The following is a 26,810-nucleotide window of genomic DNA, read 5'->3' on the forward strand; positions in this document are numbered from 1 at the left end:
TCCAGTAGCCTAAAGCAGGCCAACTTGACTCATCAGGAAATTAATTATCCCACCTCTTACACATCTTCAGAAAATGCAGACGATTTACCAGTGTGTGAAAAGGCTAAGAGTGGGTTTACACAGGCAGTCCAATTCAGATTGTTTTGCCCAATTATTGGCGAAATATCTGATCCGATTGGTAAAAAAATACCAATTATTGTCAAAAGATCAGAATTTGTCTGCCTGTATAAACGCAGCCTAAATGAACCAAGGGAATCCTAGGACTGGTTTCTCAGAGTAAAGCCTAATCAAAGACTGAAACGCTATTTCATGGAACATGCTTTTTAGTCCAGGGTTGATCTTAATTTGAGTCTGGGAAACCAGATGATTTTTTTCTCTCTAAATCAATTAAATGAATGTAATGAGGTAGAATACTGTTTATCTGACAGGCAAGCTCACTTTTATAACACACACACACACACACACACACACATATATATAAATAACAATACCACCCACATCAAATGCATGCCAGAGTGTAGCCCATAGAGATGATGATATTGCAGAGTTCTAATTCCATGGTCGTCTCTGTGAAAGAACACAGGTTGTGACATCATCAGTGGGGGACAGCTGGACCAGTTGAGCTGTTGGAATTACTGCAGACAGGGACTCTGATGCCACCTGGTGGTTGGTTTTTCATACTGCACAGCAGAATACACTGGGTAGAAGAGCCCCCCCCCCCTCAAGCACTGACCTTGGATCAGCTTGCTATCACCCAATCCTCAGCGGGTCATAAGGGGGTAAATGGAAAACTGACCTGAGATCAGTGTCTAGTAGAGGCAATGTGATCCAACTCTGCATGGAATGGCATGCAAACAAAACAAACGAGCAACCTGGAGCAGTATCAAGTATTTATGAAATATGCCTGACCTCTAATATACACATGTATTTCTCAGCCAAAGACTCCATAAGCGATTCATTCTAGACAGTTCACAATATAAAGACTCCATAAGCGATTCATTGTAGACAGTTCACAATATAAAGACTCCATAAATGACTCATTCTAGACAGTTCACAATACAAAGACTCCATAAGCGATTCATTGTAGACAGTTCACAATATAAAGACTCCATAAGCGATTCATTGTAGACAGTTCACAATATAAAGACTCCATAAATGACTCATTCTAGACAGTTCACAATACAAAGACTCCATAAGCGATTCATTCTAGACAGTTCACAATATAAAGACTCCATAAGCGATTCATTGTAGACAGTTCACAATATAAAGACTCTGTATCAAAAGGGGAAATGCAGCGATAATAAATGAAACAAAAGCAGTTTACTGAACTCAATCTGCCGAGACAACTCCTTAAAGCGCTTAGCGAGATCAAGATGGACACGACATGCATCTGATATTTTTCATTTTGCTACAGACAGTTGGCTTTGCTGCTTAGTTCAGTGTCCTCTTCAGATATGGTCTGTTTCCATGCATCTCACATGGAAGATGATTGGATTTAGATGCCCTGAAACAGAACACAAAAACACCACACATTAGTGTTGCTGGAACAACCCAACAGTTATTTCACCCATGACTGAGTTGCATGATGTAATACCTACTCAGGCCTTTAAATGGCGTACAACTCCATGAGGTACTCTTTAGGAACGATGCCAACAGACCCCTTCATCTCCCCGATCCACCAACCATAGTTCTGGTACTCCTGATAGAGGAGAGAACAGAGAGAAGAGAGTCAACCGAGAGGATACAGAGTGAAGTAGAGAAAACAGGGTGAAGTAGAGAAAACAGGGTGAAGTAGAGAGAACAGAGAGCGAGAAAACAGGGTGAAGTAGAGAAAACAGAGTGAAGTAGAGAGAACAGAGTGAAGTAGAGAGAACAGAGAGCGAGAAAACAGGGAGAAGTAGAGAAACAGAGTGAAGTAGAGAGAACAGGGTGAAGTAGAGAAAACAGGGAGAAGTAGAGAAAACAGAGTGAAGTAGAGAGAACAGAGTGAAGTAGAGAAAACAGGGAGAAGTAGAGAGAACAGAGTGAAGTAGAGAGAACAGGGTGAAGAAGAGAGAAAACAGGGAGAAGTAGAGAGAACAGAGTGAAGTAGAGAGAACAAACAGAAAACAGGGAGAAGTAGAGAAAACAGGGAGAAGTAGAGAGAACAGGGTGAAGTAGAGAAAACAGGGTGAAGTAGAGAAAACAGGGAGAAGTAGAGAAAACAGGGTGAAGTAGAGAAAACAGGGTGAAGTAGAGAGAACAGAGTGAAGTAGAGAAAACAGGGAGAAGTAGAGAAAACAGAGTGAAGTAGAGAAAACAGGGTGAAGTAGAGAGAACAGAGTGAAGTAGAGAAAACAGGGAGAGAGAACAGAGTGAAGTAGAGAAAACAGGGTGAAGTAGAGAGAACAGAGTGAAGTAGAGAAAACAGGGTGAAGTAGAGAAAACAGGGAGAAGTAGAGAAAACAGAGTGAAGTAGAGAAAACAGGAGAGAGAAAACAGGAGAAGTAGAGAAAACAGAGAGAGAACAGAGTGAAGAGAGAGAAAACAGGGTGAAGTAGAGAGAACAGAGAAGTAGAGAAAACAGGGAGAAGAGAACAGAGTGAAGTAGAGAAAACAGGGTGAAGTAGAGAAAACAGGGTGAAGTAGAGAAAACAGGGTGAAGTAGAGAAAACAGGGTGAAGTAGAGAAAACAGGGTGAAGTAGAGAGAACAGGGTGAAGTAGAGAAAACAGGGTGAAGAGAGAACAGGGAGAAGTAGAGAACAGGGTGAAGTAGAGAAAACAGGGTGAAGTAGAGAAAACAGGGTGAAGTAGAGAGAACAGGGTGAAGTAGAGAAAACAGGTGAAGTAGAGAAAACAGGGAGAACAGAGTGAAGTAGAGAAAACAGGGTGAAGTAGAGAGAACAGAGTGAAGTAGAGAAAACAGGGTGAAGTAGAGAAAACAGGGAGAAGTAGAGAAAACAGGGTGAAGTAGAGAAAACAGGGAGAAGTAGAGAGAACAGGGTGAAGTAGAGAAAACAGGGAGAAGTAGAGAGAACAGGGAGAAGTAGAGAAAACAGGGAGAAGTAGAGAAAACAGGGTGAAGTAGAGAGAACAGGGAGAGAGAACAGAGTGAAGTAGAGAAAACAGGGAGAAGTAGAGAAAACAGGGAGAAGTAGAGAAAACAGGGAGAGAGAACAGAGTGAAGTAGAGAAAACAGGGAGAAGTAGAGAAAACAGGGAGAAGTAGAGAAAACAGGGAGAGAGAACAGGGTGAAGTAGAGAGAACAGGGTGAAGTAGAGAGAACAGGGTGAAGTAGAGAGAACAGGGTGAAGTAGAGAGAACAGGGTGAAGTAGAGAGAACAGGGTGAAGTAGAGAAAACAGGGTGAAGTAGAGAGAACAGGGTGAAGTAGAGAGAACAGGGAGAAGTAGAGAGAACAGGGAGAAGTAGAGAGAACAGGGTGAAGTAGAGAGAACAGGGTGAAGTAGAGAAAACAGGGAGAAGTAGAGAAAACAGGGAGAAGTAGAGAGAACAGGGTGAAGTAGAGAAAACAGGGAGAGAGAACAGAGTGAAGTAGAGAAAACAGGGAGAAGTAGAGAAAACAGGGTGAAGTAGAGAAAACAGGGTGAAGTAGAGAAAACAGGGAGAGAAAACAGAGGAGAGAAAACAGGGTGAAACAGGGAGAGAAAACAGGGTGAAGTAGAGAAAACAGGGTGAAGTAGAGAAAACAGGGAGAGAGAACAGAGAGAAAACAGGGAGAGAAAACAGGGTGAAGTAGAGAAAACAGGGGAGAGAGAACAGGGAGAAGTAGAGAGAACAGGGTGAAGTAGAGAAAACAGGGAGAGAGAACAGAGTGAAGTAGAGAAAACAGGGAGAAGTAGAGAAAACAGGGAGAAGTAGAGAAAACAGGGTGAAGTAGAGAAAACAGGGAGAGAAAACAGGGAGAGAAAACAGGGTGAAGTAGAGAAAACAGGGTGAAGTAGAGAAAACAGGGAGAGAGAACAGGGAGAGAAAACAGGGAGAGAAAACAGGGTGAAGTAGAGAAAACAGGGTGAAGTAGAGAAAACAGGGTGAAGTAGAGAAAACAGGGTGAAGTAGAGAAAACAGGGTGAAGTAGAGAAAACAGGGTGAAGTAGAGAAAACAGGGTGAAGTAGAGAAAACAGGGTGAAGTAGAGAAAACAGGGTGAAGTAGAGAAAACAGGGTGAAGTAGAGAAAACAGGGAGAAGTAGAGAAAACAGGGAGAAGTAGAGAAAACAGGGTGAAGTAGAGAAAACAGGGTGAAGTAGAGAAAACAGGGTGAAGTAGAGAAAACAGGGTGAAGTAGAGAAAACAGGGTGAAGTAGAGAGAACAGAGTGAAGTAGAGAAAACAGGGAGAGAGAACAGAGTGAAGTAGAGAAAACAGGGTGAAGTAGAGAGAACAGAGTGAAGTAGAGAAAACAGGGTGAAGTAGAGAAAACAGGGTGAAGTAGAGAAAACAGGGTGAAGTAGAGAAAACAGGGTGAAGTAGAGAAAACAGGGAGAGAGAACAGAGTGAAGTAGAGAAAACAGGGTGAAGTAGAGAAAACAGGGTGAAGTAGAGAAAACAGGGTGAAGTAGAGAGAACAGGGTGAAGTAGAGAAAACAGGGTGAAGTAGAGAAAACAGGGTGAAGTAGAGAAAACAGGGTGAAGTAGAGAAAACAGGGTGAAGTAGAGAGAACAGGGTGAAGTAGAGAAAACAGGGTGGAGAGAGAACAGGGTGAAGTAGAGAAAACAGGGTGAAGAGAGAGAACAGAGTGAAGTAGAGAAAACAGGGTGAAGTAGAGAAAACAGGGAGAGAAAAGGGAGAGAAAACAGGGTGAAGTAGAGAAAACAGGGTGAAGTAGAGAAAACAGGTGAAGTAGAGAGAAAACAGAGTGAAGTAGAGAAAACAGGGTGAAGTAGAGAAAACAGGGTGAAGTAGAGAAAACAGGGTGAAGTAGAGAAAACAGGGTGAAGTAGAGAAAACAGGGTGAAGTAGAGAAAACAGGGTGAAGTAGAGAAAACAGGGTGAAGTAGAGAAAACAGGGTGAAGTAGAGAAAACAGGGAGAAGTAGAGAAAACAGGGTGAAGTAGAGAAAACAGGGTGAAGTAGAGAAAACAGGGTGAAGTAGAGAAAACAGGGTGAAGTAGAGAAAACAGGGAGAAGTAGAGAAAACAGGGTGAAGTAGAGAAAACAGGGTGAAGTAGAGAAAACAGGGAGAGAGAACAGAGTGAAGTAGAGAAAACAGGGAGAAGTAGAGAAAACAGGGAGAAGTAGAGAAAACAGGGTGAAGTAGAGAAAACAGGGTGAAGTAGAGAAAACAGGGTGAAGTAGAGAAAACAGGGTGAAGTAGAGAGAACAGGGAGAGAACAGAGTGAAGTAAAGACAGAGAACAGAGTGAAGTAGAGAGAACAGAGTGAAGTAGAGAGAACAGAGTGAAGTAGAGAGAACAGAGTGAAGTAGAGAGAACAGAGTGAAGTAGAGAGAACAGGAGAAGAACAGAGTGAAGTAAAGACAGAGAACAGAGTGAAGTAAAGAGAACAGGAGAGAGAACAGGGAGAGAGAACAGAGTGAAGTAAAGAGAACAGGGAGAGAACAGAGTGAAGTAAAGAGAACAGGGAGAGAACAGAGTGAAGTAAAGAGAACAGAGTGAAGTAAAGAGAACAGAGTGAAGTAAAGAGAACAGAGTGAAGTAAAGAGAACAGAGAGAGAGAACAGAGTGAAGTAGAGAGAACAGAGTGAAGTAGAGGAGAGAAAATAGAGAGAGAGAAAACAGAGTGGGAGGAGAGAGAACAGAGAGCGAGAGGAGAGAGAACAGAGAGAGAGAAAGCAAGAGAGAAAACAGATCAGAGAACAGAGAGCATGTTGTATCATTGAATACACTGCAATGCATTTGTTGTAAAAACAAAATAAAAACAGAGGAGATGCATCTTGAGCTGATAGACGTTCTTAGGTCTCAGGCCCGGTTACACACCACGCTGGAGAACCATCACCAGCCCACACCATATATGAGCCCAGTTAGGCAGCAGAGCAGCGTGTGGCTGGTGCCCCATACAGCAGCAGCCTCTCTCCCCCCTCGCTTCTTTTTTCTCAGTTCCTAGGAGCCTGACCTCACATTAAAGTCTTCCCTGGGGCTGACAGACACTGGGGCTGGGGGGCTGAGAGACTATCACTCCCATGTAGGGCCCAGAGTTTCTCCTGGTCAGGGAGATACTCCTGGCCCTGGTCTACTCACATAATACAGACTAGTGGATGCTGGTAACGTGTCCATGTTGAGGACCTCAGGTCAGGCATGATGAAGGGCAGTCTGATGATAGAGGTGTATATGACACCATGTTAGCGCTGGTCCACGGCAATACCCGCCACATGCAACACCCCGGTCCACGGCAATACCCGCCACGTGCAACACCCCGGGCCACGGCTACGCCCGCCACGTGCAACGGCCCGGGCCAGAGCTACGCCCGCCACGTGCGACGGCCCGGGCCAGAGCTACGCCCGCCACGTGCAACGGCCCGGGCCAGAGCTACGCCAGCCACGTGCAACGGCCACGGGCCAGAGCTACGCCAGCCACGTGCAACGGCCCGGGCCAGAGCTACGCCAGCCACGTGCAACGGCCCGGGCCAGAGCTACGCCAGCCACGTGCAACGGCCCGGGCCAGAGCTACGCCAGCCACGTGCAACGGCCCGGGCCAGAGCTACGCCAGCCACGTGCAACGGCCCGGGCCAGAGCTACGCCAGCCACGTGCAACGGCCCGGGCCGGAGCTACGCCAGCCACGTGCAACGGCCCGGGCCAGAGCTACGCCAGCCACGTGCGACGGCCCGGGCCAGAGCTACGCCAGCCACGTGCAACGGCCCGGGCCAGAGCTACGCCAGCCACGTGCAACGGCCCGGGCCAGAGCTACGCCAGCCACGTGCAACGGCCCGGGCCAGAGCTACGCCAGCCACGTACGCCAGCCACGGCCCGGGCCAGAGCTACGCCAGCCACGTGCAACGGCCCGGGCCAGAGCTACGCCAGCCACGTACGCAGTCACGGCCCGGGCCAGAGCTACGCCAGCCACGTGCAACGGCCCGGGCCAGAGCTACGCCAGCCACGTACGCAACGGCCCGGGCCAGAGCTACGCCAGCCACGTGCAACGGCCCGGACCAGAGCTACGCCAGCCACGTGCAGTCACGGCCCGGACCAGAGCTACGCCAGCCACGTGCAACGGCCCGGACCAGAGCTACGCCAGCCACGTGCAACGGCCCGGACCAGAGCTACGCCAGCCACGTACGCCAGTCACGGCCCGGACCAGAGCTACGCCAGCCACGTGCGGCGGCCCGGACCGGAGCTACGCCAGTCACGTGCGGCGCCCTGGACCGGAGCTACGCCAGTCACGTGTGGCGCCCTGGACCAGAGCTACGCCAGTCACGTGTGGCGCCCTGGACCAGAGCTACGCCAGTCACGTGCCCTGGCGCCCTGGACCAGAGCTACGCCAGTCACGTGTGGCGCCCTGGACCAGAGCTACGCCAGTCACGTGTGGCGCCCTGGACCAGAGCTACGCCAGTCACATGTGGCGCCCTGGACCAGAGCTATGCCAGTCACATGTGGCGCCCTGGACCAGAGCTAAAGCCACATAAGAGGAAAAACTGTCCGAAGACAATGCCATGCAGAGAGCTGAAGCCAATTACCTCATCTAATTAACTACACACTGAAACACATCAGTGTTTATGCCATTATGTGAATGCCACAATCGTCTTGTTAATGTGTGACATGATGGAATTGACATTTGGTCCCAAGCCCCCTGGGAGTGATACAGGGTTCTGTGTGTGTGAGCTTCCTGTGTCTGTTGTAGAAGTCAGCCACACCTCAGTGTGGTGTCAGGACCAGCCCAGTGTTGTCCGCTGCTAGTCCGGGGTAAGTCATGGCTGCCTGAGTGAGTGTTGGGGGCTGGAAGCTGGGCCTCAGTCACTAATACACTGGAGGTATATGGGACTCATGAGAGAGGAGGGAGCACAGACCCCACACTGTGACAACATATGAGCACACAAACAAGTACACACACGCTTTGTGTGCAGCAGGTTAGATAGCCTGATACAACACCCTCCAACACTCTGGGGGTCTGGCAGCTGGGGGGGGGGCACTGCTCAGGCTATTCCTGGTCTCTGGATAGTGGGAGGGTGTGTGTGTGTGTGTGCAGCCCTTCCTCCTCCTCCTCCTGATGCAGCTGGTCTGTGTGAGCGTCCAGACAGGTTTTATGGTCATTCCCTCCCAGCAGACCACAACCCCCAACACCAAGGTTCCAGGTCAACTGAAGGCTCTTTCAGTCTGCACACTAACCCAATGAAAGGACAACGTGATTCCTGCTTCTCTTCGATACAGGAAAAGAAGCCGGATGTGGGCTGTTGTGTTGACATGTTTGTCTACTCTGCACATTGGCATTGCACAGCATCTCTGATCATTCACCCTTTCAGGTAGAATTAAACACTTTGGCCATAGAATGATAACATGGATGAATAGATAATAAATCATCACACAGTAATAAACTGCACGGTTTGTAAAGAAAGGCAGGTCAGTCGTTTTCAGAAACTGAAGCTGACAGTTCTTATATCAACCACTAGATGGCAGGCTTGATCATAAAAACAGCACTTTCATTGAGTCTCAGTAGAAACTCTGTATACATTTCTTCCAGCCCTCCAGACTGAACACATGAGGACCTTCCCCATTGACTACTGCATTGTATTCACCAATAAGAGACTGATGTGAAACACTGCAAAGGTTAATTATTTTGGCCAGTGACGCTCCGCAAATACATCCGTCATTAAATCACTAAGAAAGTGAATGGATGATAGAGGTACAAACTATGTAGTGGGTTACGCAGCCTTCAATTACAACATATTGGAGAGATGATTTAAATGGCTGATTACACATCAACAATGTAACATTGTTTAATCCATTAATGGTTTAATATACCCCACACCTGGCACACAAACACCCCTCCTACACCTCGCTAGCTGACAAGCCTCGGAAATTGGGCTCCCACCACACGTCCTCACCTGGTCTGAATGGAGTGGAGGACTCCACCTGCCGTTTCCTGAGAACACACATCCCCATTAAGGCCATGCCTGGCAAGGTGAGAGGGACACCTAGCCAAGAACACTAAAAACCTTTCCATTGTGACACAACTAATCCCCATCACACAGAGGTCAGAGAGAGAGAGAGAGAGAGAGAGAGGCTGCATCCTTTAAGGCACCTTATTCCCTACATAGTACACTGCTTGTCACCAAAGCCCTATGGATCAGTAGTGTCCTATGGGTCCTGGTCAAAAGTAGTGCACATGTAGGTAATAAGGTGCCATTTGGGACACAGACAGAGAGAGGGCCCAGACCCAGGCCCACCTCAGCCTGCCGTTCGGGCTACAGGCTACGGGCTACAGGCTACGGGCTACGGGCCACGGACTACGGACTACGGGCTCGGGCTACGGGCTACGGGCTCACGGGCTACAGGCAACGGGCTACGGGCCACGGACTACGGACTACGGGCTACAGGCTACAGGCTACGGGACGGGCTACAGGCCGGGCTACAGGCTACGGACTACGGGCCAGCCGCTGCCAGTCAGGATATGAAATGTCTACTCCTCAGAGGGTCCAGCAATAACTGACCACTTTAGGTGGTCTGTCTGGTCTGGTGCAGCCATTCATAGAGACCTTTAGAAATACCACACAATCTAGTAACACTTGGCATAAGAAGGCAAACCAACTGTCTTCTAAGGAGAAGATAACTAGGTAATATAGCATGTTTTAACTCTTATGTTATTCATGCTTATCAGCTGCTTAGGATGTTTTGCAAACTATTTGCTATGTCATGGAACATGTCAAGCCATTGTGGAAGATATGAATGATTGAATAAGTGCATCATGTGTGTATATAGCTCTCACAACGAGCAGGACCCGCCTCGAGCAGGACCCGCCTCGAGCAGGACCCGCCTCGAGCAGCCGTAAGCCTGTGAAAAGGAGATCATCCTAAACCTCTAGGGACTGCTGATGATCCCTGTCTGGAGGTGAGAGTGAGGATGAGGAGGGTTGGTTCCTACAGCCCAGACCGACCTTGCTGAGGATGTAGATGGCGTCTCCCCGTCTGAAGGACAGTTCATCTGGTTGATCTCCTGTACAGTCCCATATCCCCTGATAGTAGTTCTGGTAGTCTGTGATCTTATTCACTAGATAGACAGAGAGAGAGATTATAGGAGAGATGGATCAATCAAAATGTCCCCCAGTCTCTACAGTACATGGGTGGTTATTGTGATGTCATGGTGTGTAACCTACTCAGGTGGTAGAGAGCTAACAAGAGGTCTTCCTCTGACAGAACAATAAACCTAGTCATCTCTCCCTCCCTGTCGCCCTCTCTGAGGTGGTAGAGAGCTAACAAGAGGTCTTCCTCTGACAGAACAATAGACTAGTCATCTCTCCCTCCCTGTCGCCCTCTCCTCCTCTATGTTCTGTGCCCAGATATCTGACTGATAACTTTCCCCATGTTAGAGATGCACACAATCACAGCACCAGATCAGGTGTTGCTGATGTGTGCTTATACAGGTTCAGGAGTAATGCTGGGAAAGAGACTCTGTGGTATACTGGAGCCTCAGAGTGGAATGTGTTGCCTCTGCTCATAAAGACCAGGTCCTCTCTGGGCAGCTGTAAAAATGACATTTGACTGTACCTTACGATACAACTGCAATGATAACTTAGATGTTCTTCTTCTGTGTTTTATCTTCTTATCATATGGTGTTCAACCTGTTGGATGTTGCCCAGCCATCTTATCTCAGGAGGACCACAATGGAAATAAGTCCCAGACTCTGTGTTATCCTCCAGGATTTTACTAATGTGCATGTATGGATTTTCAAGATTTAATGTGGGCTTGTTTTTTTAATTGATCTAATGAATAAACTAAACTTCTCGGTTTTCTCCTATGAAATGTACAGGGGATTGAGCCTCTATAGCTTGTATACATGGTAACACAACACTCAGAACATTTCTTGTGTGAGTGGTTAAACGTAGCTTTCAGTTTGTTTGTACTGACATTATGCAAAGGCATGTGGTTAAATGCAGAACGAGTAGGATCTAACTGAAATGTGTTTATTTCAAGAACAGTGTGAAATGCCTCCGAGTTGCTTTTTCACAGGGACTTCCTCTCCATGTCATCATGACTTCCCTTTCACAGTGTGTCTCAGAAGGCCTTCTCTCTAAACTGGCATCTGCTTCTGATTCTGCAAAGATCTGAACCACTCTGAAGTCTGTGTTTGGTGAGGTTAAAGGATGAGAGGCGGGGGGTGCAGGCAGGTCTCTCTCTCCACTTACCTGCAGCTGTAGTGGGTGGGGTGGGTTTGCTGTGTGGCGTGGGTGGTTCCACCTTGGGCTTTGGAGGTGTGGGCAAGGGAGGAGCAGACATGTCCTCCTCTGTTGGGAGAGATAAAGAGAGAGAGAGATAAATCCTAATGAATGACATCACATGAACATGGGGGACCTGATCCCAGATCAGCACTTCTACTCAGAGACTATGTAAATGGCCCCAGACAGAGATAGGGTCAGATGTGGGTCTGAACAACGTGAGGGATGTAAATGGCCCCAGGACAGAGAGAGGGTCAGATGTGGGTCTGAACAACGTGAGGGATGTAAATGGCCCCAGGACAGAGAGAGGGTCAGATGTGGGTCTGAACAACGTGGGGGATGTAAATGGCCCCAGGACAGAGAGAGGGTCAGATGTGGGTCTGAACAACGTGAGGGATGTAAATGGCCCCAGGACAGAGAGAGGGTCAGATGTGGGTCTGAACAACGTGAGGGATGTAAATGGCCCCAGGACAGAGAGGGTCAGATGTGGGTCTGAATAACGTGAGGGATGTAAATGGCCCCAGGACAGAGAGAGGGTCAGATGTGGGTCTGGATAACATGAGTGATGTAAATGGCCCCAGGACAGAGAGAGGGTCAGATGTGGATCTGAACAACGTGAGTAATGCAAAGCCCCAGCTAGTCAGCCACACCTGTTGTTTAACATGCTTGTAACATAGAAGTTACACAAGCTGCAAGAGCAAGGCTGTGTCCCAAATTACATCCAATTCCCTTTATAGTGCACTACTTGACAGAGTGTGTATGTACAAAACACACACACACACACACACACACACACGTATACACACACACTCAAAAGTTTGGCATCACTTAGAAATGTCCTTGTTTTTTCCCATTAAAATAAAATCAAACTTATCAGAAATGCAGTGTAGACATTGTTAATGTTGTAAATGACTATTGTAGCTGGAAACGGCAGATTTTCTATGTAATATCTACATAGGCCCATTATCAGCAACCATCACTCCTGTGTTCCAATGGCACGTTGTGTTAGCTAATCCAAGTTTATCATTTTAAAAGGCTAATTGATCATTAGAAAACCCTTTTGCAATTTTGTTAGCACAGCTGAAAACTGTTGTTCTGACTAAAGAAGCAATAAAACTGGCCTTTAGACTAGGTGAGTATCTGGAGCATCAGCATTTGTGGGTTCGATTACAGGCTCAAAATGTCCAGAAACAAATAACTTTCTTCTGAAACTCATCAGTCTATTCTTGTTCTGAGAAATTAAGGCTATTCCATGTGAGAAATTGCCAGGAAACTGAAGATCTCATACAATGCTGTGTACTACTCCCTTCACAGAACAGCACAAACTGTCTCTAACCAGAATAGAAAGAGGAGTGGGAGGCCCCAGTGCACAACTGAGCAAGAGGACAAGTACATTAGTGTGTCTAGTTTGAGAAACAGACGCCTCACAAGTCCTCAACTGGCAGCTTCATTAAATAGTACCCGCAAAACACCCGTCTCAACGTCAACAGTGAAGAGGCGACTCCGGGATGCTGGCCTTCTAGGCAGAGTTGCAAAGAAAAATCCATATCTCAGACTGGCCAATGAAAAGAAAAGATTAAGATGGGAAAAAGAACAGACACTGGACAGAGGAACTCTGCCTAGAAGGCCAGCATCCCAGAGTCACCTCTTCACTGTTGACGTTGAGACTGGTATCAATGCAATTGGAACACAGGAGTGATGGTTGCTGATAATGGGCCTAAGTAGATATTCCATTTTTAGATTAAAAAAAATAAAATTAAAAAAAAATCAGCTGTTTCCAGCTACAATAGTAATCTACAACGTTAAAGATGTCTACACTGTATTGCTGGTCAATTTTATGTTATTTTAATGGACAATTTTTTTTACATTTTCTTTTTAAAACAGGACATTTCTAAGTGACCCCAAACTTTTGAACGGTTCTGTGAGTGATAGAGAGAAGTAAACATTAGTTAGTCTTTACACCTCAATTCATTCACAGCTATGTGTTTATGTTAACGAGAGCGAGCAGAGAGGAGAGATGCACCGTCAACATTGTACCACCCTGCCTGAGTCCCAAATGGCCTGCTATTCCCTTTATGAGGCACTACTTTTTCCATTCGGGTCCATTGGCCTCTGGTCAAGAGTAGTGCACTAGAAAGGGAAAAGGGTACCATTTGGGTCTCCTCCCCACATCTATCCCATAATAAGGATAGTAGTAATAACATGACAGAGCCGGAGCATAGAGGATGTGTCAATCAGGAAGCATCCAATCAAACAGTCCTCTAGAGGAACAGGATTCTTGGTTACATTCTCTGACAGAGTACACAGTGTGTGTGTGTATGTGTGTGAGAGAGAAATGGCAGACCTGGGAGTTCTTCGTAGATGTCATCGTCAATAGGCGCCGCCTCGACAGCGCCAATGTCATCGTACGTCTCTTGATCCTCCTCGTCCAATGGAATGACCCCTGACATGTCTGCAAACACACACAGCCACCCACAGCCTCAGATTAAATAAGGGAATTAGTCTATACTGGTTACTATTAAAATATTCATAAGACTTGACATGAAAAGTACATTGGATAAAATATGAGGTCTAAATGGTGAGTATTACAAACCTCTCAACACAAAATCTATCTGCTCCACCCATTCCTCTGCCTCTTTCTGAGATGACGCACAGAACTGAGAGAGCAGGAGAGACAGAGAGAGAGAGAGAGAGAGAGAGAGAGAGACAGACAGAGAGAGCGAGAGAGAGAAGAAAACGACAGTCAGTAGTTGCACCTAAATTAATTAACATAAACAAATAGCACTGTATTTATGCATTAGCTAAACTTTCCTCAAGGAAGGAAAAAACTAGCTAAGAAACCTGAATATGTATGTGAGAAATACTTAACCAAAACTCTAAATGTGTGTGTTTTGCATCATCATTATGATGTGGTCAGTGGCACTTTGCTTCTTGAAAGTCCAATCTTTTGAAAAATTGACTGCTGACATGCAAAACATTTTGGGACTGTATCAACAGCGGACTAATACAAAAATTAAAAATATAGTTTGAATGGATTTTCCCTTTAAGGCGTAAATCATAGTTCACAGACACGAGGTAGTCCGGCGTCCCATTGGGACAAAGCTACGTGGCTCTGAGACCATCTGCAGGGGAACAGGGGAACGTACTGCCTGAACGACCTCTGAACGACCTCTGAACGACCTCTGAACGACCTCTGAACGACCTCTGAACGACCTCTGAACGACCTCTGAACGACCTCTGAACGACCTCTGAACGACCTCTGAACGACCTCTGAACCGCCCCTCCGACCTCTGAACCGCCCCTCCGACCTCTGAACCGCCCCTCCGACCTCTGAACCGCCCCTCCGACCTCTGAACCGCCCCTCCGACCTCTGAACCGCCCCTCCGACCTCTGAACCGCCCCTCCGACCTCTGAACCGCCCCTCCGACCTCTGAACCGCCCCTCCGACCTCTGAACCGCCCCTCCGACCTCTGAACCGCCCCTCCGACCTCTGAACCGCCCCTCCGACCTCTGAACCGCCCCTCCGACCTCTGAACCGCCCGCCCCTCCGACCTCTGAACCGCCCGCCCCTCCGACCTCTGAACCGCCCGCCCCTCCGACCTCTGAACCGCCCCTCCGACCTCTGAACCGCCCCTCCGACCTCTGAACCGCCCCTCCGACCTCTGAACCGCCCCTCCGACCTCTGAACCGCCCCTCCGACCTCTGAACCGCCCCTCCGACCTCTGAACCGCCCCTCCGACCTCTGAACCGCCCCTCCGACCTCTGAACCGCCCCTCCGACCTCTGAACCGCCCCTCCGACCTCTGAACCGCCCCTCCGACCTCTGAACCGCCCCTCCGACCTCTGAACCGCCCCTCCGACCTCTGAACCGCCCCTCCGACCTCTGAACCGCCCCTCCGACCTCTGAACCGCCCCTCCGACCTCTGAACCGCCCCTCCGACCTCTGAACCGCCCCTCCGACCTCTGAACCGCCCCTCCGACCTCTGAACCGCCCCTCCGACCTCTGAACCGCCCCTCCGACCTCTGAACCGCCCCTCCGACCTCTGAACCGCCCCTCCGACCTCTGAACCGCCCCTCCGACCTCTGAACCGCCCCTCCGACCTCTGAACCGCCCCTCCGACCTCTGAACCGCCCCTCCGACCTCTGAACCGCCCCTCCGACCTCTGAACCGCCCCTCCGACCTCTGAACGCCCCTCCGACCTCTGAACGCCTCTCCGCCCTCTGAACGCCTCTCCACAATCCCCAACCAACGTGACTCCTGTTCATTTCAATGTGTTGACAGTTGGAGAAATTGCTTGAGCTGAGCAGAGAACTCAACAAAAGCCAAAGGACCAATATTGTAGAACACTGCTGTGTGGACGTGTCCACGTTTTGGACTATGATCGAAGTTTAAAGGGACGGTATAGCAGACAGATAAATCTTAGTCTTGGACTAAAAATCTATTTCAATGAGATTCTATATATTCTCCAGGACTCGGGTGAATCAGTGTCCGGGAAACCGTCCTATAGTGGTTTCAGAAATGTTACATGGACAGACTGCAATGATTAGCGTATGGTATGCCCCTAAGTGTCATCAAGAGACGAGCTCTCTCACCTGATATACTCGCTTGTCAGAGGAAGAAATTTCAAAGCAGCAATCTTTCTTCGAATCTTTCCGCAGGGTGTTATTCATCTTGACACTGTAGCCATCAATTGCAAACTCGCCCTTCTGCTGCTTGTCTGTCAGAGGAGAGAGAGAGAGAAACACAACTACAACAACAAGTCATGATTAGAGTAACATCACTGTTTGGCTATAAATTCTATATATTCAATCAAAATACAAAAAACTATTCCCAAACACCTCAAACTACAGTTGTCTGGGAAGTCATGAATGTTGAATACCTTTCTCACTACCGTAGTAGTAGAATGTCTGGTTGAGTACCTTTCTCACTACCGTAGTAGTAGAATGTCTGGTTGAATACCTTTCTCACTACCGTAGTAGTAGTAGTATGTCGGGTTGAGTACCTTTCTCACTACCGTAGTAGTAGAATGTCTGGTTGAGTACCTTTCTCACTACCGTAGTATGTGTGGTTGATTACCTTTCTCACTATCGTAGTAGTAGAATGTCTGGTTGAATACCTTTCTCACTACCGTAGTAGTAGTATGTCTGGTTGAATACCTTTATCACTGCCGTAGTAGTAGAATGTCTGGTTGAGTACCTTTCTCACTGCCGTAGTAGTAGAATGTCTGGTTGAGTACCTTTCGCACTGCCGTAGTAGTAGAATGTCTGGTTGAATACCTTTCTCACTGCCGTAGTAGTAGAATGTCTGGTTGAATACCTTTCTCACTGCCGTAGTCGTAGAATGTCTGGTTGAATACCTTTCTCACGCCGTAGTCGTAGAATGTCTGGTTGAATACCTTTCTCACTGCCGTAGTAGTAGAATGTCTGGTTGAATACCTTTCTCACTGCCGTAGTAGTAGAATGTCTGGTTGAATACCTTTCTCACTGCCGTAGTAGTAGAATGTCTGGTTGAATACCTTTCTCACTGCCGTAGTAGTAGAATGTCTGGTTGAATACCTTTCTCACTGCCGTAGTAGTAGAATGTCTGGTTGAATACCTTTCTCACTGCCGTAGTAGTAGAATGTCTGGTTGAATACCTTTCTCACTGCCGTAGTAGTAGAATGTCTGGTTGAATACCTTTCTCACTGCCGTAGTAGTAGAATGTCTGGTTGAATACCTTTCTCACTGCCGTAGTAGTAGAATGTCTGGTTGAATACCTTTCTCACTGCCGTAGTAGTAGAATGTCTGGTTGAATACCTTTCTCACTGCCGTAGTAGTAGAATGTCTGGTTGAATACCTTTCTCACTGCCGTAGTAGTAGAATGTCTGTTGAATACCTTTCTCACTGCCGTAGTAGTAGAATGTCTGGTTGAATACCTTTCTCACTGCCGTAGTAGTAGAATGTCTGGTTGAATACCTTTCTCACTGCCGTAGTAGTAGAATGTCTGGTTGAATACCTTTCTCACTGCCGTAGTAGTAGAATGTCTGGTTGAGTACCTTTCTCACTGCCGTAGTAGTAGAATGTCTGGTTGAATACCTTTCTCACTGCCGTAGTAGTAGAATGTCTGGTTGAGTACCTTTCTCACTGCCGTAGTAGTAGAATGTCTGGTTGAATACCTTTCTCACTGCCGTAGTAGTAGAATGTCTGGTTGAATACCTTTCTCACTGCCGTAGTAGTAGAATGTCTGGTTGAATACCTTTCTCACTGCCGTAGTAGTAGAATGTCTGGTTGAATACCTTTCTCACTGCCGTAGTAGTAGAATGTCTGGTTGAATACCTTTCTCACTGCCGTAGTAGTAGAATGTCTGGTTGAATACCTTTCTCACTACTGTAGTAGTAGAATGTCTGGTTGAATACCTTTCTCACTGCCGTAGTAGTAGAATGTCTGGTTGAATACCTTTCTCACTGCCGTAGTAGTAGAATGTCTGGTTGAATACCTTTCTCACTGCCGTAGTAGTAGAATGTCTGGTTGAATACCTTTCTCACTGCCGTAGTAGTAGAATGTCTGGTTGAATACCTTTCTCACTACTGTAGTAGTAGAATGTCTGGTTGAATACCTTTCTCACTACTGTAGTAGTAGAATGTCTGGTTGAATACCTTTCTCACTACTGTAGTAGTAGAATGTCTAGTTGAATACCTTTCTCACTACTGTAGTAGTAGAATGTCTGGTTGAATACCTTTCTCACTGCCGTAGTAGTAGAATGTCTGGTTGAATACCTTTCTCACTACTGTAGTAGTAGAATGTCTGGTTGAATACCTTTCTCACTACTGTAGTAGTAGAATGTCTGGTTGAATACCTTTCTCACTGCCGTAGTAGTAGAATGTCTGGTTGAATACCTTTCTCACTGCCGTAGTAGTAGAATGTCTGGTTGCTCAAAGCGCACCATCTCTTCTGCCACTCTGTGCCAAAGAAGCTGTGATCTGTGGGAACATCATCATCAACAGAGTCATACAATCCAGAATCTGGAGACTCATAAACAGTGTTGTTTCCCCAAAAGTCCCATAGTGTGTGTCGTGTATGTTAGTAAAGACACCAATGTCATATATAAACAATATATGTGTATATATTTTAATATATGCATGTCAATGGAAGAACCCCACCCTTCCTGCGTTTCTCCAGGTATCCGGCCTTGAAGACAGACTGGAGGTCCTGAGCCGCCACGGCTAGAGACTGCTGAGCACCTATAGGCAGAGAGACAACGATGCAAGTCTATCAGCCTTCTAGCAACCTTCTTTACATTCTCATCATTTAGATCAATGACTATGGCTAAGCTGATTGGACAACTGTTACTTTGGAAAAACAGGAAATAGTACAGTTTTGCTTTGTCTTTTCTTGCTCCCGAAAACCAAGAAGACCTACTACACAGTCCCAGACTCCAATGAATCTCACAGTGAAAATGCACCCGTACAATGTTCAAAAAGAGGGTTACACACATCTTTGCTTATTTGGTTTGTCATCAATCGGGTCGATATAGAAGTTAAGCATCTCTTAGTGCAGAAGAGAACAATATTTTGCAGCCAACTAGTGCAACTTCAATGCAAATGTTCAACTCTCTGTGTCAAAGTTGCTCTGAGTGAAAGAGGGGCCATAAAACTGGCAGCTGTTTAAAGGCCAATAAAACCCAGACCCCTTACCCTTTCACAAGGTTTATCTTGATACTCTATTAACCAAAACCAAATACACAAACGCTGTGTAGGTTACTGTTATGGGAGAAAGACTACTGTATACATAGGCATGCCTTTTCTTGGACTGTAGTAGAAATGTAAAGCGGTAACTGTAAACCTCTTGACTGCCACTCTGCGAGGTTCCAGGATGTGAGTAATAAACTATGCTCTCTCTGTCATGAGGGGCCAACCCACAGCTGTGCCCTTCAAATTGCTTCCAAAGTCAGTTGCCAAGTTACAACTGGAATGTCAGTGGTATCACAATCTCCTCCACTTCAGCTTTCTCTCTCGCTCACACACAGACTTGGTGAGAGAGAGAGAACCACAAACACTACATGGACAAAAGTAGGTGGACAAAAGTAGGTGGACACCTGCTCATCAAACAGCTCATTCCAAAAACATGGCATTAATATAGAGTTGGCCCCACTTTGACTGCTATACCAGCCTCCACTCTTCTGGGAAGGCTTACCACTAGATGTTGGAACATTGCTGCAGGGACTTGCTTCCATTCAGCCACAAGAACATTAGTGAGGTCGGGCACTGATGTTGAACAATTAGCCTGGCTCGCATTCGGGGTTCCAATTCATCCCAAAGGTGTTCGATGAGCTTGAGGTCAGGGCTCTGTGCAGGCCAGCCAAGTTCTTCCACACAGATCTCGACAAACCATTTCTGTATGGACCTCACTTTGTGCACGGGGGCATTGTCATGCTGAAACAGGAAAGGGTCTCCCCAAACTGTTGCTACAAAGTTGGAAGCACAGAAATGTCTAGAATGTCACAACCAGCTTCATGAGGTAGTCACCTGGAATGCATTTCAACAAGTGCTCAGCATGTGTGTGAACTCCACCAAGTTTGTTGGAAAAGCATTCCAGGTGAAGCTGGTTGAGAGAATGCCAAGAGTGTGAAAAACTGTAATCAAGGCAAAGGGTGGCTACTTTGAAGAATATCAAATATATTTTGATTTGTTTAACACTTTTTTGGTTACTACATGATTCTATGTGTGTTATTTCATAGTTTAGATGTCTTCACTATTATTTTATAATGTAGAAAATAGTAAAAATAAAGGAAAACCCTTGAATGAGTAGCTGTGTCAAAACTTTTGACTGGTACAGTATGTATGTAAGTTTGTAGATTGTATCAGTCTGGGTCCATTCCATTTCAATTCAATTCAGTCAATTCAGGATATAAACTGAAATTCTAGCTCATTACAATTGTTTTCTTACAGAGAAGCATGAATTGGAATTGTAATTCTTTGAATCCAACTCTGGTCTAAAACCCTCGTGCTGACCCTGGTCTAACGCCCTCGTGCTGACCCTGGTCTAACGCCCTCGTGCTGACCCTGGTCTAACGCCCTCGTGCTGACCCTGGTCTAACGCCCTCGTGCTGACCCTGGTCTAACGCCCTCGTGCTGACCCTGGTCTAACGCCCTCGTGCTGACCCTGGTCTAACGCCCTCGTGCTGACCCTGGTCTAACGCCCTCGTGTTAACCCTGGTATAAACCCTCGTGTTAACCCTGGTACACACCCAAGTGTTAACCCTGGTACACACCCAAGTGTTTGTGACGTACCTTCACAGGTCTCATCCTCCTTATCTGTGCGTTCTGAATGCAGTGACCCTCCATCATTGTTGCTGTCCTCCACTTCATCCTCTTCTGAGTCCTCTGCATCTCCTGGTTCAAAACGGTAGTTGTTGATGTATTACAGTAAGACCCATGCATGTCCCAAATGGACATCTATTCTCTACAAACACTCAAACTGGACACTTTTATCTCAATCTCTTCATTCAAAGACTCAATCATGGACACTCTTACTGACAGTTGTGGCTGATTTGTGTGATGTTTTATTGTCTCTACCTTCTTGACCTTAATGCTAATGTTTGTAACATGTTTTGTGCTGCTACCATGTTGTGTTGCTACCATGTTGTGTTGCTACCATGTTGTTGTTATGTTGTGTTGCTACCATGTTGTTGTTATGTTGTGTTGCTACCATGCTGTGTTGCTACCATGTTGTTGTTATGTTGTGTTGCTACCATGCTGTGTTGCTACCATGTTGTTGTTATGTTGTGTTGCTACCATGCTGTGTTGCTACCATATTGTTGTTATGTTGTGTTGCTACCATGTTGTGTTGCTACCATGTTGTTGTTATGTTGTGTTGCTACCATGCTGTGTTGCTACCATGTTGTTGTTATGTTGTGTTGCTACCATGCTGTGTTGCTACCATGTTGTTGTTATGTTGTGTTGCTACCATGCTGTGTTGCTACCATGTTGTGTTGCTACCATGTTGTTGTTATGTTGTGTTGCTACCATTCTGTGTTGCTACCATGTTGTTGTTATGTTGTGTTGCTACCATGCTGTGTTGCTACCATGTTGTTGTTATGTTGTGTTGCTACCATGCTGTGTTGCTACCATGCTGTGTTGCTACCATGTTGTTGTTATGTTGTGTTGCTACCATGCTGTGTTGCTACCATGTTGTTGTTATGTTGTGTTGCTACCATGCTGTGTTGCTACCATGTTGTTATGTTGTGTTGCTACCATGCTGTGTTGCTACCATGTTGTTGTTATGTTGTGTTGCTACCATGCTGTGTTGCTACCATATTGTTGTGTTGCTACCATGCTGTGTTGTCATGTAATTGCTGCCTTGCTATGTTGTTGTCTTAAGTCTCTCTTTATGTCGTGTTGTGTTGTCTCTCGTCATGATGTGTGTTTTGTCCTATATGTATGTGTTATTTATTTTACATGTTTAATCCCAGCCCCCGTCCCTGCAGGAGGCCTTTTGCCTTCTGGTAGGCCGTCATTGTAAATAAGAATTTGTTCTTAACTGACTTGCCTAGTTAAATAATGGTTACATAAATACAATTAAAATATGGAGCACCAGGGCCCATAGGGGGTATAATGTGTGGAACATTCCAACTTGGAATCCCAAAACCTTCATAAATATCAAAGTTGCCAACAAACAACACATACAAAGTTGTATAGAGGCAGAATAAGATACCGGGTAGGGATGGGCTATTTCATTAAGTTTTTCACTCACCACGTTTATTCCTGAAAAATGTCTGTCCTCACTCTGGTAGCCTATGGACAAACATTAAGAATAAGCTACGTGGTGAGTTGATGCCTAATCGGCAGCTAGTTAGCTCGGTGACTTGATCATGTTACTTTGTATACGTTGTTTGTTGGCAACCTTGTACTTACAACGTTTTTGGAACAGATTTCTGTTGGAACGTTCCACAAATTATACCCACCCGGAGTAAGGTGCCTTTTTTTAACACATCGACATCAAGCACACTGAGTAAAAACATACGATTCTCGTTGAACTCTTGAGGGTATCTGTAAGACACAAGAAGGAATAAGGAAATGATATATCGCCATAGTACAACTGCAAAACAGCTATAGACAGAGTTATATTATTTAACTAACGAGCTGTTGCAAAACCACAAAGTGTTTATAATAGGTCCTGCTGGAGTCTATACATACCCAGATTTGACCTCTTTGATCCGCTTTATGAAGGCTTCTCTTTTCTCCTTTGCCTTCTTACTCAAATTCTCTCCTTTCAGACCATCGAAGAGGAAATCTTCAAGATCTTAAAAGGGGAAGAAATAAGAAGGCAAAGTTTCAGGTCATGTGATCACAATAATCAACCAGAATCATGCAGCCCATTCCCAAATATTTAATAGAGTTCACAACTATACTCTAAATATTAAAAATAATTCCCCGTTTTTAGGATACATTTCTAACTTTTACACATGACAAAAAAAAGGTCAATTTTTATCCAACTTTTACACATGAAAATAGTGTCCTTTTTTGTTTTGGTATAATTGCTTTGGAGCGATAACCAAACACTTCGGATGCAAACGTGCGTACAATAGGTGCCTGCCTACTCATTTCAATACTGCCAACTAATAAAGGAATCATATTAGTTACAACTCAAGGGTGCACCTGTTTGTTTGTGGCAATCGTCTCTATGGTGGAAAGAACTCTACCATCCATATTGCAGTGAGACAGACACTTACTTCCTCTTTTTCAAAACAGTTATAAAATGTTTCTGGAAAACTTTACGTTTGACAACGATGGGATAGAAATCCATTACACTAACACGTCGATTAATAATATATATAATATAAATACCTGAAATAAGCGTCGTTAACTCCTCCGGAATTGACCGCATAGCTTTACAAAGTCAAAAATCCAGCCAGGGTAGACTGAGAAACTCAGTTAATACGGAAGCTCTGGTGGGCTGAGAGATACGGAAGTTACCGTATAAATTCACTAATCAAATACAATGACCACTGGCTACAGTGCAGTGACACTATTCAAATATAGACCGCGGACCGTATCCTTCCTTTCTTTCTTTGTTTCTTGATGCACCTGCACCGCCATCGCGTTTAACCTGCCCGCGCGGTACCTGCACGCACGCCCAATAGTATTTCATAGAATGCGTTTTTTCACACTGAACAAAAATATAAACGCAAACATGGATCACTCCATTGGATCACTCCAATATATTGGTATCACCTCGCGGCGGAGGGATACATCCGAGGTGAGGATTTACACATTTACTCAGGTGTACACCTGTGTCAAGGCTGGGGTCCGCCCCTATATATAGACCCCATGGCCGCGACACAGACGTTCTCTTTCATTTTTCTCGGTGGATGTCCGAGAAAATGGGTATGGGTTGATGTACAAACTTTCTGAAGTTCGCTTGGTAAGTCACTGGTAAATGTAATAGCTTGCGTGGAAGTATACTCACTGGCTGTTTGCGGCCTGGAGCAGCTGGCCACGTGGCCAGCCCCTCTTCAGTGCTCTACTCGCTGCGCGTGGTTGATCTGTATCTTCCGCCCGTGGTTTGTCTTGCTTATGTTTAGTTAGAGTTACGCTATGACTCAGTGTGCATCCATTAATATATTGGTGGCTCTTGCTGCCACAGACTGTATTTACCTTACATATTGCCGACTGGCTTGTTCTGTGTGTGTTGTGAATTGCTTTAATTACCCTGCAGGTATTGTGGTGGGAGTATTGTGGTGGGCTTCAACTATGTAGAGACATTAACTTTGGAGTTCCTTAACAGAGTTCCTCCATATGGTGCTTTCTGTTTTCTGCTTGGATATTAAACCGGCTAGGTAATATTGCAGTTGGTGTAAAAACAAAACAACCCAGAAATCAAATCCATTACCTGGTTGCTGTTTCTTTTTTGTCTGCCTGTTTTTCCCAAACTGGTCTTCCCTGTTTTCTGCAGAGGTACTGGGTAATTTATCCCTCTCCATGTAACTATTCCTCCAAGCGGGTTACGACATAGCTCTCCCAGGGCGTCGGACCCTTGCTCCGTGGCCCTGTTAGCTTGGCTGAGCTTATGGCTTCCCTTTGTGACAGGTGTGATGGTGGCATCCCCCTTGGTGATCTGCATACCTCGTATGCACTGCCTGGGTTTGAGCCACACGGAGAGGGTGGTGACGCGCCCTTCCGGATGCCTGTTTTGTGTGTTGTTCATCAGAATGCCTGTGCCTGGTGTGATTGGGGGCCATGCGCGAGTGGGTCGGCCAGGCTGAGGCGGGCTCCTTCCTCAGGAGTGGTGTGCCAGCGAGCCGTTAGTCCCTCTACTAGGCCCAGTACCCCTCCCAGGAAGTGTGGCCGGAGCCAGGCAGAGCCCATCTGCTGCCAGTCCTGGACGGGGGCAGAGTCAGACCGCTGGGACCACCTTGAACGTGCATGCCCTGCGTCAGGAGGTTGATGGCTTCGATGGCAATGACAGCTGTTCCCTGTTGTCCAGTGATAGGCTGTTCCTGGTGCCACCGATGCTACGGGCCTGACAGGCCATCAGAAGCCGGCAGTGGGGTTTCATTGCCCCCAGCGACTAGAGGGGCTATGAGGGGCCTACTCACTCGGGTAGCCACTACACTGGACATCAAACTGGTGAACAGTGATCACTCAATCTGTCCCCATCTCTGCAGACTGAATACCTGCAGTCTCGCTTGGCTGCTATATCTGCCTGCCATGTGGGGTGGATGGACAGGCCAGTTGGGTGCCATCCCTTGGTCTCCAGGTTTATGAAGGGGGTTTGCCTGCGTCCAGCTAGGACCTGCTCAATGGCAAGCTGCGATCTGGATGTGGTCTTGGCAGCTTTGGCAAAGCAGCCTTTTGAAACGTTGGCATCTGCTTCCCTGAAACACCTCCTCTATGAAGATGGCTTTCTTGGTAGCGATTACTTCCAAGAAGAGGGTGGGTGACCTCCATGCTCTCTCAATAAGTTCTGAGTGCTACCGGATGGACCTGGGGGGTAGAGTATATCGCTCCGCCCCAACCCTTCATTTCTCCTGACGGTTCTGTCAGACAGGCATGTGAACATCCCTTTTATCCTGAACCCCCCCTCCTCTTCGTCTGCTATGGTGAGAGCGTCCTGGGGCTGGGCTATCAAAGCAGAGGCTCTCACTGGATCGTGGACACGATTACGACAGCATTCCTCTTGCACCTTTGCTAGGTACTATCGGATAAATGTGGCACCTCCCTCTGTGTTTGGTTCAGTGGTCCTGGGCATCGGCTACCCCCCCCACATCGACGGCCCCTGCGTCTCGGTCCCCAGCTGGGACTTCACCGCTGGCTGACCAGGGCCCTCTAGCACCGACAAAATCTGGTGCGGGTATACCAAATATATTGGAGTGATCCATATAGCTCACCTAACCGTGGTTACAACCGTGGTTGATAAGTTCTCTAGATACATAACCCAATTTAATTATATTACTCTGTCTGCAAACCAGAATTTGTAAGATCCTGGTCGAATGAAACAGACTGAGGCCCAGCTAAATAGTCAAAAAGGTTTATTCACAGAACGTTCTAAAGTCAAGAATACAAAGCAATTCATTTTATACTGACTTCTCACGCCCTCACATGCACACACATATACACACACACACGTCCTGCTACACACACTGTCTGTCTCACTACCCAGCCGACAGCGATAGTGACCTTGTCCTTGAGACGTACTCCCCGTTCTCTCCCAAATCTATAGTCGGGTTGGCACCAAGCTCAGACAGTCTGTTTTAAATACCATAAAGACATATTGTTTTACCCTAATTCTGACTAAAACTACACATTTATTGATTGATTTTATACATTCTAATCAATTCCACACAATTATATGTTTCAAGGCAGAATATTCTAATCATTCAATTAACAGACAATTCTCACCTATCACATACGTAACCTTCATTCCCATGTTTCATGAGCTGAAATGAAAGATCCCTGAAATGTTCCATATGCACAAAAAGCTTATTTCTCTCAAATGTTGTGAACAAATGTGTTTACATCCCTGATAATTACCATTTCTCCTTTGCCAAGATAATCCATCCACCTGACATGTGTGGCATATCAAGAAGCTGATTAAACAGCATGATCATTACACAGGTGCATCTTGTGCTCGGGACAATAAAAGGCCACTCTAAAATGTGCAGTTTTGTTACACAACACAATGCTATAGATGTCAAGTTTTGAGGAAGCGTGCAATTGGTATGCTGACTGCAGGAATGTTCACTAGAGCTGTTGCCAGAGAATGTAATGTTAATTTCTCTATCATAAACCGCCTCCAATGTCGTTTGACAGGATTTGGCGGTACGTCCAACCAGCCTCACAACCGCAGACTACGTGTAACCACGCCAACCTAGGACCTCCACATCCAGCTTCTTCACCTGCGGGATCGTCTGAGACCAGCTCCCTGGACAGCTGATGAAACTGTGGGTTTGCACAACCGGAGAATTTCTGCACAAACTGTCTGAAGCCGTCTCAGGGAAGCTAATCTGA

The 26,810-nt window shown here is 46.4% G+C and overlaps 1 protein-coding gene across 2 annotated transcripts; it reads right to left on the minus strand.

Annotated features, from left to right (window-relative positions):
- Positions 1-878: 878 nt before the first annotated feature.
- Positions 879-23,370, minus strand: skap2 (src kinase associated phosphoprotein 2). Of its 2 annotated transcripts, none has more exons than XM_042318511.1 (13): positions 23,148-23,370; positions 22,497-22,602; positions 22,324-22,349; positions 20,592-20,693; positions 18,462-18,542; positions 18,198-18,281; positions 15,916-16,040; positions 13,917-13,980; positions 13,668-13,775; positions 11,294-11,392; positions 10,046-10,158; positions 1,595-1,699; positions 879-1,504 (listed from the first exon to the last, which is right to left on the minus strand). In XM_042318511.1, the coding sequence occupies exons 1-12, from the start codon at positions 23,185-23,187 to the stop codon at positions 1,607-1,609; spliced, it is 1,041 nt and encodes a 346-aa protein (XP_042174445.1). In that variant the 5' UTR covers positions 23,188-23,370; the 3' UTR covers positions 879-1,504; positions 1,595-1,606. The 2 variants fall into 2 exon arrangements, with proteins under 2 accessions (XP_042174445.1, XP_042174444.1); XM_042318510.1 differs by having other exon boundaries at positions 1,599-1,699; positions 23,148-23,366.
- Positions 23,371-26,810: the final 3,440 nt, after the last annotated feature.

This window comes from Oncorhynchus tshawytscha, unplaced genomic scaffold, assembly GCF_018296145.1.
Source record: "Oncorhynchus tshawytscha isolate Ot180627B unplaced genomic scaffold, Otsh_v2.0 Un_contig_4572_pilon_pilon, whole genome shotgun sequence".
Lineage (NCBI taxonomy): Eukaryota > Metazoa > Chordata > Actinopteri > Salmoniformes > Salmonidae > Oncorhynchus > Oncorhynchus tshawytscha.